The following is a 20,184-nucleotide window of genomic DNA, read 5'->3' on the forward strand; positions in this document are numbered from 1 at the left end:
CCATTAATGGAGTTTGAGTCTGAGTCGAGTCACGAGTCCAGAGAATAGCGTCTCGAGTCAGACTCAAGTCCGAGTCCAGGACCTGTATGAAACAGTTACGCACTCTATATAATAATAATAATAATAATAATAATAATAATAATAATACATTTTATTTACATAGCGCTTTTTATGGTACTCAAAGACACTTTACAATAAAAACCAGCACATATATCACATTAATACAGATAAGCAATAAAAGAAACACATAAAACAAGCATATTAAAAGCAATTAAAAACAATAAAACCAGTAGCTATCAGGTGAGAAATGTAAGACTTTTGTGTGTGGAAAGCAAATCAGAAGAGGTGTGTTTTGAATGTGTTCAGGTCAGTACAGTCCCGGATGTGTATGGGTAGGGAGTTCCAGAGGGAGGGGGCTGCAATGGTGAAAGCTCTGTCACCCCAGGTACGGTGCTCGGTCCTGAGTGGTGGGGAGAGGAGGTTTGTGTCAGAGGAGCGGAGGTTACGGGGGGGGGGGGTTGTGGCGGTGGAGCAGGTCTGTGCGGTAGGAAGGAGCCTGGTTATGGAGGGGCTTTGTGGGTGAGGAGGAGGACTTTAAACTGGATGCGTTGGGAAAAAGGGAGCCAGTGGAGGTTCTGAAGGACGAGAGTGATGTGATCACGGAAACGTGTGTGTGTGTGTGTGAGGGACGGGCAGCAGAGTTTTGGATGTATCACAGTTTATTTAAGGCTTTGCAGGTGAACCATAGAGGATGCTGTTGCAGTAGTCAATTCTGGAAGTGATGAAGGCGTGAATCAAAGTTTCGGTGGCAGAAAAGGTGAGTGATGGGCGGAGATATTAATATCTAATATCAAATGTGACTTAGAAGACACATAGAAGTAGCCAGAAACTTCATCCATCTTCCGAGTCGTATTTCATGAAAACTCAAATCCAATTTTATAAATCCTCGAGTCCGAATCCAACTCCAAGTCATCATTGCGTCCAAGTCGAGTCAAACCCAGTAAATGGCGACTCGACTCAGACTCGAGTCCAGAACTCGAGTAGGCCTACTCCATCACTGCTGCACAGCAGTAGTTTTTCTGTGCTCATTCTTTTTGTTTCTGTTTTCCCCTGTACACTGAGTAAATGTTGTTTACCAGTTGCTAACTTTACTGCAATGCAACCAGACATTCTGTTGTGTTTTGAATACAAAGTTTAATTTCATCCTTTAGAAAAGTCTCTTCCTCTTAACACATGGTTGCTTTCACAACTACTCTCTTTGCCTTCACTCACTGTATAACTCTCAGCAGAACACATTTACATTTGTTCTCTGCATCTTGCTGAAGGCCATTTGGGGAAAACAGGAAAGCAGTAACGCTAACTAATGGAAGGCGGTTACAGAATTATATATTACCCCTCTCTATTTACAAACAACTCCAGGGATGTATTGAAGATTACAGATACATACCTTTTAAAAGAATGAATGCACTAAGCAACAAACAGCCTCTAACTTCATGGCAACTTCTTATATGTGTGGGTAGATTAACAAGACAGGAGGCTGAAGCCAAAACAAATACAAATAGATGTCCGCCAAAGCCCGAGAACAGTGACGGTGACATCGTCTCTGTGAGCAGCAGTTGTTGGAATGAGAGGAAGAGAGGAAATATGTGACTAAGCAAGAAAGGACAGAGATGGAAACTGTAAACACGGCTATCGGCTCATTCACACATCGAATGATTCACAGGGTAGGGCTGTGGTACGCAATATCATTTATGATAATCTGGGGATGCTTACAGCCCAAGTGCACACCACCAAGCAATCAGAGTGTATTTTGCATCTTGGAAAGAACAGCAGAACTTGAGTAGATGAATTCAACATGTTTCTTGAGCACAGAAGTGGGCGTTAGTGCGGTTCCTTAAAGCACTCATCATCAGTTTTGCTTTTCCTTTAGTCATTCAGCAATAATGACACAGAAAAAAATCTGAGTTTAGACTTTAACTCAAGCAAAGTCTGACTGATTGAACTCTGTCAATGTATTGTGACCCAGAAACCAAGGTAGAAGGTGTTTATTTGAACAATTCTGCATGAATGTGCAAGAAAGTTCTACAGTGCAAATGAAAGAACCTACAGAATCATCTGCTGTGGAGAGGCAAAGAAGAAGAAGACACCTCATCAGAGATCGTTTAGAATGACTGAGCTCCTCTCACTTGCTCGCACCAAAAGACACTAAATCAACTCTGATGTAAATCTCGGTAAATCACTGAAGCGCCACACTGAAGATGAATGCAGGGACTCGAGAATGAGTGAGTCCCCGGGGAGACTCAGATGTCACAGATCTGTAACTCATCCCCACTGCGGAGAGAGTGAGGCGGCAAACAGCCGAAAGGTGGGCTCGACCTTCCTCTGCCAAAATCTTACGCACGGGAACTGTGACACCCACCCACCACCACAACACCTTGCCTGGGTGTTGGCCACAAGTAGGCTAGTGAGTAATCTGTTGCCATGACGCCACCCCACACACTGAGGCGGTAGCCATGGCAACAGCTCTAAAGGGAAGTGAAGTGTTAAAGCGGCATGCAAACTTCCCATGAACGTCTCCTCAGGTGAACGCAGACGCACATCCACGCGGGTGCACACGCTAAAACACAAAGCTGCACAAAGCCGCTGAGCGATATTCCTTCTGCATGATGGTGTGACAGCTCTGGAGGCCGGGGAGTGAAGCAGCTGACTGCAGCACTTGGCAGATCTCCACCCCAGAGTGTTGGAACAACTCTCACTGAATTTTTTTTTCTAAATGCTTCTCCCTTCAAATTGCAGAACATGGAAAGTAAATTTAAAAAAAAAGCAAACACATTTTTGGGGGGGATTATTCTTCAGGGCAGAGACAAATGCAGTAAAATTAGGCTTCTGCATAATCTTTGAGAGTCATGAGCAAATAAGTGAAGCACATTAGGGATAATGCCAAGACTGACTGAAGCCATGGCAGCTCTGGACTCACTTCTAAAGCGCTGATAGGCTAGCACAACAGCAAATGTGCTCAGCTTGAATAAACTCAGTAAAAAAAAAAGAAAGAATCTGAACACCTTGGAAAAGAGGGATTTCTGTGTGAATTCCCAAGCATAAGTAAATTTAGAAGAGTTCTAACCACTTGTTAAGGCTTTTAAACGAAACCTGGCAAAAAACAACAACAACCCAATGCTATAAGAACATGCATATCAAAAGTCATTTAATACCCTGACTATTGGCCATAAAGTTGATTGATGCAGCAAAAAAGATTTTTACTGCCTAGCTGACACATCAACTCTGTCTCCCTCTCTCTGTTTTTCAAAATATCATTTTCTTATGGTTCAGCAAACAAAGGTGTTGAATCCTTGCAGATTTTTATAACTTTCTCTGTGCCCATTGAAGGCCTCAGCTAAGAATAGCATCCACTCACGTATCCCGCTTTCCTTTTAAAAAAGAAAAAGAAAACCTGCACCAGAAAGAGGGAAAAAATGAATAGAGGAAGGAAGAGAGGGGAATACATCCTCTGCTCGGATGAAAGGAGATACACAAAGAGTTTTTGTTGTGCATCAGCAGAGTCTTTCTCATGCATATATGCTGTAGCAAACATGTGATAAACCAAGCATGCACAGCAGTCACAGAAAAAGAGATAATTCCTCATCAGTGCATGACAGATATTCATCTCTTTTATTTTCTTGGACAATTGGAAGTTGAAAACATGCAACTATAGCCACATTAACCAGTGAAAAGCCTTAGTGGAGGGGGTTGTGCCCACATTTCTAAACCAACATGCAATTGGCATCACTGCAAAGCATTAATCATTGCTCGCAGCCTGATTGAGGCATGGTGGTGAAAAGGAGAAAGGGGGAGGAAGAGGTGGAGAGAAGGCCATATCTCAGTCCTAGAAAAGAGTCATCAGCACTGAAATCAATACTCAGGCAAAGACACGTGGAGACCACAGAGAGAGAGAGAGAGAGAACGATTTGAGCTGGAGACAATCCTTCACCGTTAATATCCACAAACTGTACGGGTGCTGAGTCCCTACCTGGTACATGTAGGTGTTAAAGTGGGTCCCATTCTGAAGATGGATCTTCACTGTTGGGTTCATGGTGAAGGTTAAACATATCAGATCCCTCAAACAGACCCCCCATAAAAAGAGGGACAGAAACAGGTAGAGAAGATGAGGAGTGATGGGAAGAGAGGGTGATGAAGATGGAAAAAGGGGGCTAGTTCCTCTGAGTCCTGATCGAGACTAAGTGTAGCAGGGCTAGATGAGAATTTCTGTGCTGCTCCCTATGCCCTCCGCTCGGGACAACAGCACTCCTCTAGTCAGCCTGCTCTAACTGCAGCCGGGACGAAAGACAGCAGGGGACGAAGGGTAAGGAGAGAGTGAGAGAGAGACAGAGAGAGAGAGAGAGAGAAGGATAAAAGAGAGGGTAGGGAGCTGGATAAACAGTGATATGCAGAGAAAAGAGGGAGAGAGCAGGGGTTGAGGTAAACATGGATGATTTTGATCAGAGAGAAAGGATGAGATAGAAATGATGAGGATGCAGGGAGGAGGAGGAGGAGGAGGAGGAGGAGCAGACAGAGAGGCTCATAGTGATCAGCTGATGGAGGAAGGATGAGGCAGGGTTTGGACAAGGACTGCTGGGGGCTCAGGCCACCTGTTCTCTATTACACACACACACACACACACACAAAGTGGATGCAGGAAAAACCAGAGATGAGACGAATAGGATGACCTAAATTGAGGACAGCTACGCTCGTTATTGTAAGTGCAATGATAAGTTAAAGTCCAATAACTACTTTATCAAACCGTATAAATGTGTGTCCCAGGCCAGGATAGGAAATTAACTAAAGTTAAGGCAGTGAGTCACATTTGGAACTAATGCCAAGAATTAGCAAGAAATTAAACGCTCCATTTCCTCAAATAAAAACTCCTGTCACTGCTTACTCAACAAAAATTCAAGAGACCCATTTTCCTCCAGCATGACATTGTGCGTGCTGATTCTTTCTATTTTTAAATGGCAGCCTGTTTTGTCCCTCCTCTCTCAGTAGGATTTTACAGTGCATGCACTTGACAGGAGTCTGAAATACCTTCCGGTGCTTTTATGCAGTAAAGAATATCAACAATATTTTATCGTCATGCACTGCAATGGATGGCATTTGACTCATGATTCTTAACTTCTCTTTTGGTGCCATGACATGAAAATCTATTCCTCATTAATGGGTCAAATCTTCCTGATCAAAATATTATAACATATTTATGATGCCACAGCCTTTTTGCCACCTAAAGAACATAGCATAATAGTCATTTTACTCAACAGGGGGAATACTAAACATTCCAAAAAGAGTTTCCTTACGATGTCTTCTGTGCTTGTAGGATCCTTGTCAAGTAACACTGGTGATGTCCCTTAAGTAACCTGGGATTGAGATCTAAAAAACTAAATTCTTTGAACAGAAAACCTGGATTACAAATTTTGTGTGGAGTTTGAAAGTCGTGGGCGTTGCCGTTACTAGGCACAGAGGGTCTTTTGAGTTGCATCCTGGGAATTTTTTTAAGCTTGGCCAATAGGATATCTCGACCACTTTTGCTTTGATTTTGACAACTCTTTTTTTTGACCACCCTTTAATAATGATTTCAGTATTATTTGTGCATTTGTCTGTAATTTTACTGATACTGCTTCTCATATACACCAGCACCATTAACTGTTATTAGTTTTGTGCTTCAGATGTATACAACTTTCAACATTTCATGTTTTTAGTTACATTTTTAGTATACAACTAAAAACATGAAATGTGGAGAAATCACTATTACGAAGCTCGTTATCAGGTATAGATGCTATTTCATAACATATATTCTATATGATCATCTGTTCAGCTGGATTTTCAACAAGCCACTGAATCATTTTAACTGGAGTACACATACTATCAATATATGCACATTAACCCGCCTCTAAGTAGAGTACCGTATTAGCCTATTCATACAGTACCTGACCCTGTAACAACATACTTGGCCGATAAAGTTGACTCTGATTCCAATTCTGCAAACACACACCTCAGCAAACGTGGTTTCAGCATGCACGATGCAAACAGTGTGTTACAGTAGAGTGTCTCTACGATTAAGTTGTGCCAATGTCTTATTAGTTACAACTGACGCGACTGTTCATTAATTTCATTCTGCATTTCTCCCCTCTTTATTCATTCATTAATTCTCGTCCCTCTATTCTCCTGTGCTTCATCACACACTGGGTTCACCCAGTCAACGATTCCATATTAGTTAAAAACATATTAAAATGCTCATTTAACGTTATAACCATTGGGAGTGGTAGTGCATGGATGTAGAAAAATATAGAAAATGATTCCTGTCCACAGGTCTTCTTGCTTGCACGTGGTTGTCAAGGAAACAGTGTTCACAGGAGAGAGAGAGAGAGAGAGAGAGAGACAGACAGACAGACAGACAGACAGAGAGAGAGAGAGAGAGAGACAGACAGACAGAGTAGAAGATGAATCAGTGAGACAGACAAGTCCCTACTGATGTGTACATTTTTTAGTGATTGTGGTAACTTCCACCACTGACAGCAGCTCACCGCAGGCTCGAACCTCAGCTGTTATATCCACTGAGTAGCCAAACACACCGGTCACTGCTGGCATCTGGGTTAATGGTGAGACAGAGACCCCTACTGGCAGCACATGGTGCTCACACAAATTAGTAGCAAACCGAAGTCACCATGTATACATTTTCACACAGAAACAGGCAAAATATGCACGTGAGGAGGCCAGTTTACCAGCTTTAGAGTAGCTGGTGGTGTCCAAAGAGAGAGAAAGCTTTGAAATGAATCTGACTAATTGCACATGCAAAGAGTTAGGTCCATGATTAAGACAAATTGGTGAAGCAGGAAAACAAGAGTGACAACAGAAGCTGGTAAGAATTCATGTATGGTGATCTTTTCTCATCATTGACATCAGTGGGAGCCCGACTTGGCAGAACCTGAATTTATTGTCAGAGACCGAAAACAAAAGAACACATTCAAAAATCACTGAACACACTAACAAACAAAAAACACACCACAAAGCACACATGCACATCAGCAGTACTGACAAAAGCTCCAAAACCTTGACACATTTGAAAGAGCAGAAAGAGCTTTCCTGTAGCAGAATTCACAGAAGTTTTCTATCTGACAGTTTCTCTCTACCTCTCTCTCTTTCTCTCCTTGCTACCTCAGTCTCTCTCCTCCTGCTGCTGCCTAACTACACTTGATTACTTCTTTCACACTCTATCCACTCCAGCTACTCCATGCCTGCTCTCTCATCTTTTCCCCCCACCTCCATTCTCTCTCTTCCCTATTTTTCTCAAGCATTGCTAATCTCAGTTGAACCTTCCCTCAATGGAGAGCAGCCATTTTACATCATAACATAACATGGAGCAGAGGGCAACCCCCCGATCCCATCACCTCCGCTATCACATACAATACAAATACATTCACAAATGCACACACACACACATATATATATATAAGGGGCGTAGGTTTGGTTGTAGAAGACAGCAACACCTGCACACTGAATCCAAACCACAAAAATCAACATTATATTGAAATTGGTTTCAGTCGTTTCTTTCAAAAGTTTAACAAAAAATTGGAAATGCTGAATTGGTTTTTTGCACCGTAATAATAATAAACTAAAATAACTAATATACTAAAAGTAACATACCTTACTAAAAACTGCATTTAGTGACAGTGATTGAGAAGTGAGACTGAGATAAGGATGTATTTGTACCTGTATCTGTGGGGACTTGGCTTATGAAACTGGATCGGTCACAGGTTCAAGTCCCCGTACGGACCAAGTATGGAGAGCGGAATGGCAGCTGTAAAGATGCCAGTTTTCCTCCTGGGTGCCCCATGAGCAAGGTACCGAACCCCCAAACTGCTCCAAGGGCACCAAACCATGGTTGACCCTGCGCTACCCCCGAGATGCATGTGCTGTGTGTAAAAATAGGGGTTTGCGTAAGATACATTTCAACTGTCAATTACATGTACCTTGTGGATTGACAAATAAATCTCTCTCTCTCTCTCTCTCTCTTTAAATAAAATAAATAACACATGCAAAGATTTAAATTGTAAATTGAAACTCAAATCTCTAGTCTAAATAATATCAGAAAAACGTCCATCACTGTTTCTCAAAAACCAAAGTGACACCTTCAATTTGTCTGACTAACAGGACAAAATTTAAACATGTAGTTTACTATCATATGAGACAAAGAAAAGCACCAAATCTTCTAATTTAAGAAGCTGAAACTAGTAAATGTTTGGAATTACAGCAACAATACTGACAGATTGGAATTGCCATCCCACACTGCTAGTGTGGCTAAAAATGCATCAAACAATTATACGACTATTTTTTGATTAATTAACTAATTATTTCACTTATTAAAGAAACTAAAACATGCAGATGAGGACGAGGTATTTTAAGCCCTATATAGTGTCTGCAGAGCCTCTTGTCTCTTTATACATCCGTGTCCAGCCCCAACAAGCTCAGAGTGGCTAAACCCAGGGCAAAAAAGTCCAGAAGATTGTTGCTGCTGCTCACAAAGTGAAAACTGTGAGGGCACTGTTAAAATTGAAGCGACCTAGATAACGATATCTGCATTTCTACCAATTTAGCGCTCATCTTGATTATGAGGGATACACAGAGCAACGTAGACTTACTCAAATTGAAACTGTATATCTGTATATGGACACATTGCTGTTTCCCTGTGCTACCCAGACATCAGACACAATCATCACTCTGCCAAGATTTATCTGTCCTTCTAGATTACCTCCTTCCTCCTTCCTCATCATCTCGTTCTCTTGCTCCTTCTCCTCCTTCTGCTCTTTTTTTTTCAGTCTCCTCTGTCAGTCACCTCCTCCCTTCTTGCCCCTGTCTAAAGCACCTGTGTCAGCTCTGTCTCTCTCTCCCGCTGTCCTCATCACTTATTCGGAGCGCACGGCTTACCTCTCTCCATCTCTCCTTCCTTGTGTCCTCCTCAATCTCCCGGTCAGCCCAGAGGGAAGCCTATTACTACCACAGTGCACATAATCATTGCAAACAACAGGCACTGTTTGTATCCACATTCACATCTGAACTCTCCATGCCGCCCTTACTAGTCTGTTCTTGTTCTATCCATGTAAATCTATTTTATTTTCACATCTTCATTAAAAAATATGTTAATCAAGTCCTTCTTATTCATAATAAAAAAAGACAAGTCTACATGTGACAATAATGGTTAACCAATGTATGATACACTTACACAGTTTCAGTCAAATCTGGCTGATTACATTGCATACATACACGCCTATTACACACCGCCTCATTTACTGAAAAAAATACACAAGCAAACACACATACACTCCAGAGACCACACACACACGCACGCACGCACGCACGCACGCACGCACGCACGTACAGTCCGTCCGTCCCAGCTGCTCTGTTTTGCAGATGAAAGTGTATCATGGTTCTAGGGGAAAGCAAGAGATGCACCAAACACAGCTGTATTAATATTGATCTTCATATTCAGAGTAAATAAACTGCTCCAAAGGTAGCTCCGGCATATTTTTCAATAATCTCTAAATTCTCAATCCTTCATGTAGCTAAAAATGGCTGTGAGTAATGAGTAGCCTAGGTGTTATATTGTGTGTGTTTGTGGAGGTCAGGAACGCTGCTCTTGCCCTTCACAGAGTGCAAACTGCAGTGGCAGAATGTAACTCTACACCACTGAGAGAGAGAGAGAGCGAGAGAGAGAGAGAGAGAGAGCGAGAGAGAGAGAGAGAGAGAGAGAGAGAGAGAGAGAGAGTGTGTGTGTGTGTGTGTGTGTGTGTGTGTGTGTGTGTGTGTGTGTGTGTGTGTGTGTGTGTGTGTGTGTGCCTAATTACTAATTACCTGAAGTAGTTCTATGACTATGGCTAAAAATGTAAAATATAAGAAGTGAATGGACAAAATGCCACACAATGGTAGTGCAGTCCATTACATAAGAGCAGGTGAAAGAGAGACAAATATAGCTGCAGTATGGAAGAGATTACACTGGGTTCAAATGGAGCATTGTGTAAATTTGTACATTTCAGTCATCATCAGTTTGTTCGAGTTGACTTTTTTAGTGCACTTTACAATATTAAGATACATTTACTCCACAATAATACTGGTTAGAACAAAGAATAGATTTGTTTGAAAAAAAGAAAAGATGCCAAACGTGAAAAACGACCAATGTGCACATCTAGCTACATCCACCACGACAAAAGGGTAATAATAAATAAAAGCGATCCACAGCTAATATCATCAGTTATATACACTTTATTTTACTATTTAAAGTGCTCATATTATGCTCATTTTCAGGTTCATAATAGTATTTAGAGGTTGTACCAGAATAGTTTTATTTGGTTTAATTTCCAGAAAACACCATATATTTGTTGTACTGCACATTGCTGCAGCTCCTCTTTTCACCCTGTGTGTTGAGCTCTCTGTTTTAGCTACAGAGTGAGGCATTGCACTTACCGTCTTTGTTGGGAGTCGCACATGCGCAGTAAGTACTGCTAGCTTGTCAGTTGCAGAGTATGAGGGCGTGCCATGCTAGCAGCTAGGCGAGCATTATAACATGCGTTACAAAGTGGCGCACGTTCGTCACGGAAGTAAAGGCTGGACTACAATAGAGCTGTTTGGAGCAGTTTGTGAACAGTGTTTTCTGTTAGAGATGGTAAGTCCCTTTGGGGTGGACTTTGGGCTTTTTCACTTTGTAAACCTATAATGTGCACAAAAAAGATATATAACACAATAAAGGAAAGGGAAAAAGACAAAAAGCACAATATGAGCACTTTAATGCAAAGTCCCTCTGCCTACTACATTTCATCACTCATCAATTCTACCGTTGGTTCAGCACCTCATCTCAAATCCCCTTTCAGACAGTGGCACTTTTATAAAACTGCTCATTCAGAGCATAGCCTTTGGGAGTGTTAATGTGTGATGGTGATGGTGAGGAGACAGAGAGAGGAGCACGGAGAATGTAGCACAACTTTCTCTCACGCAGGTTCCTAAAATACTCTTTACATAGCTCAAATACTCACACACACACACACACACACACACACACACACACACACACACACACACACACACACACACACACACACACACACACACACACACACACACACACACACACACAGCTCTTTAAAATGATTTGCCTCTAATCTGGTCCGTACTATGATGGCCATGGTACGAAGCATTGCAGCTGTGTGCGTGTGTGTGTGTGTGTGTGTGTGTGTGTGTGTGTGTGTGTGTGTGTGTGTGTGTGTGTGTGTGTGTGTGCGCATCCCTCACAAGGCCCTGAATGATTTATTTATGAAATGTGATTTTTCTTTCTGGAGCTCTCCTGCCTTGTAACTCAAGCTCACATGCTCATTCGCTCAGTCACTCGCTCACACAAAAATGCACACACGCACGTAAACACATACACACACACACACACACACACACACACACACACACAGTGGTCACTCTCAATCATACTTTGCTGTACAGTATTTCCTGCATGTACCAAGAAATGATTTTGTTTATTTTGGGATATGAGGATTTAAATCCTGTGTGTGTAATATGTTTGGGGGGGATGGGGTCATTTAATGTGTTGCATTTGTGCCTATTGTGTTTTGTGTCTGTGTGCGTGTGCGTGTGGTGTGGTGGGTGTGGGTGTTTTTCTGTGTGTGTGTGTGTGTGTGTGTGGTTACTGTAGCAGCCCCTTATTTTTGCACCGGTTTAATCCCTCACACAGTACCATTCCCTCTCCTTATGACTCATACAGTGGCAGCTGATTTTCACTGTGAATACAGAGGCTTTTTATGTCACAGTGTGTATATTTTCATAATAGCAATAATCCTGAAGCACATCAAGGTCATTCTGAATGTAGTTCAATAATTGCAGCATGTATTGTGTTGTCTGTATGGTCAACTTGTATGCAGTATACTCCTCAAGGCCAGAGAGGAGGAAATATTTATGTGAGCGGGTGTGGCACAGATTGCGTGAGTAACTTCTCTGCCACTTTTTTCTGTGTGTGTGTGTGTGTGTGTGTGTGTGTGTGTGTGTGTGTGTGTGTGTGTGTGTGTGTGTGTGTGTGTGTGTGTGTGAAGCCAGTCACACTGAGTGACTGAGTGAGCTCATCTGTTCTGGGGGTCTATAAATATTGTAGATGCCATGTGCCTGCAGTAGACCTTCTCAGCAAGCTACTGTATGATGTCATCCTGGCACACCTCTAACCAACACACACACACACACATCTGTGCTGCTAAGGCCTACGCTGGGGTGTGGTAGATAGGGATGCAGAGCTCACGGCTGTTTAATGAATTCATCCTTCATCAAGTTTCTTTCCCTTTATCAGTTTCTTATATTTCTCCTATTAACCATCTTCACTTTCTGTGTTGGATTTTTGATTGCTTTGTGAACTATTAACCCTGTCCTTGAGAAAATGGTAGATGAAATCTAAAATCCATATGATGATTACTTGCAGAACTTAAACTATACAACTATACAATAAAAATGATCTGCAACTATTTTGATAATGGTTAAAGGTGCAGTAGGTAAGACTTATAAAACTAACTTTCTGTCATATTTGCTGAAACTGACCCTATGTTCGAGTAGAACTACATAAAGCAGGTAATTTAAAAAAAAAAAAATCCGGCTCCTCTGGCACCACCGGCTACACCGCTCCTTGTTCAGATGCACCAATCAGGGCCTAACTGTGTGTCAATCACTGCTCAGGCACACACATTCATTCTCCCTTGTGGGGGGAGGGGCTTAGGAGACTGTTTTGGGCTTTAGCAGAAAGTGGGGAGGGACTGAGAAGTTGTTGATGTTCAAATTTTTTGGCCAAGTCCTGGATCTTCACAATCCTACCTACAGCACCTTTAAGAATTTTTTTAAGCTAAAATGCCAAAAATCCACAGTTTTCTCAGTCTTATGATAGTAAATTGAATTTCTTTGAGGTTTGAACTGTTGGTAAAACAAAACAAGACATTTTGAAACATCAACTTGGACTCTCGGAAACTGGGATGTAGCTAAGAAATGCTTTAGGCAGCGTTTGCTAAAATGTAAAATCAAAGAATAAATCCTGTAGGCTCTGTTTATTCATGGTTTCATGTAACATCCTGGACCTTTGGTACATGTCACCCGCTCACTCTCTCTCCTTAGTCTATCTACACTATCTACTATCAATAAAGGCACCCCCCACCCCCTCATTTCAATAAATATGCTCTGTTTCAAATGCTGTCGTTGTTGCACTCGTCATATTACATGACATGATTGTGTTTCTGCCGAAATATCAAATTGCTCGTTTCCTCTTGAAGCTGCAACTATTTTCAACATTATTTACTTTTAGCTTCATAATGTTTTTTCTGTCACCTTTACTGACGCCAAAGTGTGGCCACACCTCTGACATGGCATCTCTTTTTCTGTACCAGCTCTTCCGAATCTGCACCCTCCAACTGTTGAATCGTTTCTTTATCTCCATCAGTTAGACTGAGCTCTGATGGTTTATTGAACTCTTTGTTAAACTGTAAAGTGTGACAATGTCACAGTAGGGTATTATTATTATTATTATTTTTTCTTTTTATTATTTTCACCCATAACTAATCAAATGTAGTCATGAATAATCTGGTGCTCCTGTTGTATGGTGATTTATTTTATTGCATTAGTCTGTGTTTTGTAATGTTTCGTCTGTATTTTCTTGTAAGTTTTTGCATTTTAAGGTATGTAGCTATTGATGAGTTTGTGTTCTCGGCTGTCTTTTATGTGTTGAGTTATTGTATTTAAAAAAGGGACCATCTAGGGACATGCATTACAAATTAGCTTAGGCTATAAATGCTGTGGTTTGGGGCATAGGTCTATGCTACATACTTGTCCCTATACAAATAAATATAAAAAAATATATATATATATATTTGACCACAAAATGTCAGAAAACAAATAAAAATGCTCATCACAATTTCCAAGATAACATGTTTAAACATAAAGACGGAAAGATATTTTGTTTTACTATCGAAAACTAAGAAAACTAACTAATATTTACATTCAAGAAGCAGGAACCAATGAACTTCTGTAAATACCGCCCAAAAAATGGCTGAAACATGCAGTACATCCAGTACAGTACAGTACTATTCTGTGTTTGTTCTCTACTGGTCCATCATTGCTTTCCTCATCCTGTCCCAAAGAACAGGGGATTCCTCCACATAGTCTTTCAGCCAGACCCACTAACACACTGAGCCGCTCAGCTTTGGCAGCTGATCAGAAGCAGCCATCAAAGTTGGAGCTTCACAGCCAAACAAAGCCACACACACACACACACACACACACACACACACACACACACACACACACACACACACACACAGAAACACACACAGAAACACACACACACACACACACACACACACAGAGTTGCTGACAGAAGAACAGGACAGAAGGTGTCAGGAAGTCAACATCACCCCCGTTTCCATGGAGACCGAATTTGCAGGGCTTTGAGAGGTGAGGAGGTGAGAAAGACACACAAACATGCACACACACACACACACACACACACACACACACACACACACACACACACACACACACACACAACAAAGCATACTGTATATGGAGTCTGTCTGGCCAACAGACAGACACGCTGAGATGTATAGATGTATAATAGGTAAAAGGCCACACAGGAGGACTGCAGGATATGGATCAATAAACAGTATACACTGTGTAGATGTATGTGCGTGATTGTGGGACTTATTGGCGGCGTGCCCTCAGGGTGAGGGGGAACACTTGGAGGGAGGGACGGACATATATTCCGTTGGGTCAGCATTTAACAACTGCCAACTGGATCTTTAGTGTATTCCCACCGGGCTGTTGTGTCTTGTCTTAATGTTTGTGTGTGTAAGTGTGAACGTGTGTATGATGACAATGTAGGTAGGAAATGTAATTTGTAACGAGGAGGGAAGGAGTAGTGATTTTGCAAATGACAGGAAAGAAAACAACCTGATGACAACTTTAGATGATCTTGCATTATTTGACATTGTAAGCAATGACAATTCTGGACAAAAATAGTATGCTTTTAAAAAAATGCTTAGTAATTTGCTTATCTTCATCAATGAAAATAAAGAATATAATCCTGATCATGATATTCAAAGACTACATCACATATGCTTTTTGCATTATCTTATTATTATTATTATTATTATTATTATTATTATTATTATTATTATTATTATTATTATTATTATATTATTATTATCACTTACCCTCACTCCTCAATATGTTGAGTTGTTTATGAGCAAGGAGATCTATTACTATAATTTAGCAACCATGGAAACAGTATAGAGCTACAGAACAATAACAATTCAATTTCAATTTTATTTCAAGTGCAATATCACCATAAGACATGGTCTCAAAACACTGTACAACAGGGAATTCAGTAAAAGTTAGGATTAAAAATAAAAAAAATACATTAAAATCATTGTGGATATATATGTACATAAAAGTGAAATAAAAAGTGGTACAAGGGTAAAAACAAAAGATAGAGAAAGTCATAATGATGATCCATAATGTTTGGAAAAAAGAAATGTTTTGAGTTTTGATTTAAAAGTGGTGATAGAGCTGGCTTCTCTGACGTACAATGGAAGGTTATTCCAGAGGTATGGTGCTTGATAAGAAAAGGTACAGTGGCCTGCCGATTACTTTTTGACCCTAGGAATTTCTAAAAGGTTGGTACCCAGGGAGCGGAGTGGTCGTGCGGGGATATAGGGGTTAATCAGTTCGGCTAGGTATGAGGGTGCAAGGCCATTCAGCGATTTGTAGGTTAAAAGGAGGATTTTAAAATATATTAATAACAGACAGATGATGATATGTTTTTAAGTCTTTAACTGTAAAAAGTGTGTGTGCGTGCGTGTGTGTGTGTGTGTGTGTGTGTATATGAGTGTGTGTGGCACAAGCCACAATGCACCCACTGCCCTGGCAGAAAGTCTGGGCCAATTACAATAAAGCGCTACCTCCAGGGTGCCCACCCCATTCATTACTCAGATTACACAAGATGGCACAGAGAAGAAAACATAAGAAAAAAAAAAAAAAAGAGAGGAAGAAGAGAGAAAAGAAAAAAAAAAAAAAAAAAAAAAAAAAAAAAAAAATTAAAAAAGACGAGAGGAGATGAGAAAAGAAGAGAAGACGTTGCTGACACAAGATGCTGACATTCCAGCACTGGCTGAGGGAGCTGAGAGGGGGCTGAGAGAACAAGATGTGGTGAGCGGAAACTAAGGATCAGATATGAGAAAGCAAAAATGAACAGATCACAATGACAAAAGGATGTGACTGAAACTGGAGAGGAATATCGGAGGATGGCAGCGGAAGTCAAGAGGGGGGATGGGAGGAGAGACGGCACTGTCTCGTGCAAGCTGCCGAGCTTCATATGACCTTTATGTAACGCAACTACAGGCTACATCCTTTCTGTCTCAGTCCATTTCTCATTCACAATTGTCTTGTCTCATTCCCTCTCTCGTTTGCAAGAGGACACCTGCTTAATTGTGTCAAAATTAAAACAGCTTTTCACAGGGGCTTTTAGCAGCCTTCACCTAACTTGAGCAAAAGGGACGAATGCCCGCCCACTCCTCCACTCGTGTCCACACTATTGTACACAGTGGTTGCAATTAAATTATAATTTGATTCTTATGTTTCCCTTATGACATTTGTCAGCTCACAGCTGTCACATCTGGAAAGCATGTGTGAATGGTGTTTCATTATTTTGCCAACTGACTGGTGTAATATTTATCTGTGTGAGTGTGTGTGTGTGTGTGTCTGTGTGTGTGTGTGTGTGGGGATTTTAAGGGCATGAGCCACATGGTTGCACTTTTATATTTATTGTATTGTAATTCTGGCAGTGTGTTTTTGTGGACACTTCTTGTTGTGTGTACCATGTAATTATATGTTTTGTTATTGTTGAGCGCACCACAACAAATTCCAAATCAACTGCACTTGATATGGCAATACATTATTGAATATTATCAAGCATCACACGGAGATCCACTGATTGACATTGTTTGAAAAAGATAGCACATGTTTCATCAACAACCACAGTATCCCTTGTTACATACAATGCTAGTCAAGTGTGAACATAGAGAAGTGATTGTAAATTAGTAAAATTAGTAATATTAAGAAACGGAAAAATGTTTGTGGGATAATTTATGTACTCAACTGAGTGGCGTTGTTTTAAACATACAGAAGGCAAAGTCCTGTTGAACGGCAGTTTGTGCATCTTTAAGGCTTGGATGGACATTAAACTCTCTCAGTTCAAAAGAATAAGCAGCTATGTTAGGAAATGACTGATTATATCATTGAAAAGTCAAAGGTACAAGCCTGTGTGCATAAAAACGTTAGAGGGCCACCATGACTCAGTAGCAGAATTTTGGTTGAGGGGCTTAAAGTTACCCTGGAAGCTCAACATTACCCTTTGTAGAAACATGATAAAACATTCATCAGTGACTCTGTTCATTTTCAGATTATGGGTCAATTTTGGATGACTTCAGTAACAATTCAGGGATTTTCTTGCAACAACAAGGTATTTTAATTTGCTACCGCTCTGATTTGTTTTACTCTCTACTTCTCCCTGTAGCAACGATGGCTGAGGCTCATGGTTATTAAAGTATTTAGAGCCATCCGACCATACCAAACGAACTGAAAATTCAGCATATTATTCAAAGAAAACCTTTAAACTCCTCCTACCTCACAAATCTGTTGAAAATGGTCTGGATCACTATTATCAGACAACAGACATATGCAGCAGACAACACACTGTGTGCATTTGTCTCTCACTCAGAGCCATATTAGGATCTGAAAACTATCAAAAAAAGCTCAGACATATTTTTACATGTAAGAAGATTATATCACATTCATGTTCATCATTTAATAGCAGCTTGAATAACGTGTAGGCAAATCAAAACCAACCACACAGATCCCATGTTATACTTTGTACAATGTATGCAATGGACAAAGCATTCCACATATTCTATCTGAATTTTCCCAACAGAAAATGCACATAAGGAAACTGTCCCATTATTTACCAGTTTGCATAATACAATTCACTAAATATTCATCAACCAAACTAACTTTATATCCTTGTTGAACAAAAATAATTGTTCCAGTAGAGGTAGAACACTAAATATACCACACCCACAAACTGTACTGAAATTATGAAGCTTATTTGTGAGCAGTAAGGGTTGCCATCCTTCCTAGAACTGTTTGTCTTACAAATACTGCCAAAAAAAGCACTGTGGTGTGTGCACTACCATATTAAAATCATCTAGAAATTGAAAAGAACTCTTATTGAAAAATTCCTGTATGACCCAATGTGCTGTATATTAATAGCAAACAGACAGCGCTACCATCAATCTTCAAACAGAATGCTGTCGACTACAGGTGTGTAATTATCCAGATCTAGGCCATTTCCAATTGCATATACCACAGGCCATTTCCAATTATATAGTCACAAGAATTACTCAGTGCATCAATAACATCCTTTGTTTATATCCTCTACTGTTAGGTTGTCTACAACAAGTGCACTGCTTGAGGTTTAAACCAAATTTCAAGGATCCAAAAACATCTTGGAGGCATCTGATGTCACTGACACGGAGCTTGTGTTTGTTTCTTTAATTGTGTGTGTGTGCGAGAGAGACGGAGTATGTAAGAGTTAGGATTAGTAAATAAAAGGGCTATTGGAGTGTGGAATTGAGGGCAAGAAAAGACGGGGCATACGGCAACGGAGAGAGCTGAGAGATGAAAAGATGAAAAGCAGCTAAGTGTGAATTATGTTCTTCTTGCACTGGGGCAGGCCACGTCACAGCCCCCATTATTCTAATGGAGCACCACAATGCTTACTGACCTTCATCATCGACAGACAGAGCTGGCCACAGAGACACAACTACAATATGTGGTACCGGTCCGGGCTATTAGCGTTGTAATTAGATGAACTACATGGACTTTACAATGCAATCACAAAATAAATGTTTCCTTTGTACCATTGAAACATTGAAATACATGCATACACACATACATGCACATATAAGCATATCCTCATATAAACATAATGAAATGTTCTCAGGCTACTATGGAGACGAAGCAACCTCCTAGTTTAATGAGCTGATTTAGATTAATACAATGCACACACGCAATTGCTACAGGACATATACACATGTACACTTCCACTTGATATGGCATGTTAATGAACCTCAAAAGAACATTTTGAGATGTATCCAGTTTGTATTCATCAGGATAACAAGAAGAGACTTAAATCAATCACAAGCTGCAACCAAAAAAAAATAATTCATTTTAAATTATGTGGTTTGTGCCCCAATCTCATATTCTAGCAGCTGTGCCCCACCTCATGCAGTCAGAGCAAAGCTGTAAGTACAGTGAACCAGCTGAGAGATATGAAGCATTATCTGACAGAACGATAGCTAACTAATAGACCTCTCAGCACACGCGCTTAAAGCCATCAGCACTGATAAGACAGAGAGCGAGGGAGCACAAGAGATAGAGAGTCAGTGAGACTCAGGGAAAGAAGAAAGGGAGGAGAGCGAGACTTTGAAGAGAGGGAACAGATCAGTGTGTTGGTAATCTTAATTTGGATAATGGATCTTGACTGAGTCAACTCGAGTGTATTCATAAAGTGATTTCAAACAACAGGTTGTTATGCTTTGCAGAAAACAAGGAGACACAAAAACCTGCGGCAGAACAACTTCACCACAAACTCAAAGACACAGGAATAGAGTTTGTATATGTGTGCATATTAAATTTATTACTTTTTGGGCTTCTCTGCCTTTATTTATTTGACAGGACAGCTAGGTGAGAAAGGGGAGAGAGAGAGGGAAGACATGCAGGAAATCATCACAGGTCGGAATCAAACCCTTGACTTCTGCATCGAGGAATAAACCTCTAAGTATACGTGCGCCTGCTCTACCCACTGAGCCAACCTGGCCACGTGTATATTAAACTTTTTGAATGTCTGCACAAACCCACATGTCTGCGAAAGGAGCTGGAATTAAATGAATAACAGACTGCAGCCGAGAACTGCTGTTGGTGGTGCTGAATAAACGGGTCGTGATTTAATACAGAGACAAGACGATCTGAGAGTTTTCTGTGGATGTACATGCACCAGAAATA

The 20,184-nt window shown here is 40.7% G+C and overlaps 1 protein-coding gene across 13 annotated transcripts in view; it reads right to left on the reverse strand.

The window, feature by feature from the left end:
- The window catches only part of ppfia4 (PTPRF interacting protein alpha 4), a 59,868-nt gene that overhangs the window by 26,305 nt on the left and 13,379 nt on the right, over positions 1-20,184 (reverse strand). Inside the window, exon 1 of one of the 13 annotated variants that reach the window (XM_039797225.1) lies at positions 7,759-7,910. The exons of 11 other annotated variants lie outside the window; for them this stretch is intronic. Coding sequence is in view for 1 of the 2 variants with exons in the window: in XM_039797224.1 (XP_039653158.1) it covers positions 4,028-4,090 (63 nt within the window). In the remaining variant the exon portion in view is untranslated. Of the gene's footprint in view, positions 1-4,027; positions 4,560-7,758; positions 7,911-20,184 lie in introns of those variants that run through there. One more of the 13 variants, XM_039797224.1, reaches the window with a different exon arrangement.

This window comes from Perca fluviatilis, chromosome 4 (genome assembly GCF_010015445.1).
Source record: "Perca fluviatilis chromosome 4, GENO_Pfluv_1.0, whole genome shotgun sequence".
In the NCBI taxonomy this organism is placed as follows: Eukaryota; Metazoa; Chordata; class Actinopteri; order Perciformes; family Percidae; genus Perca; species Perca fluviatilis.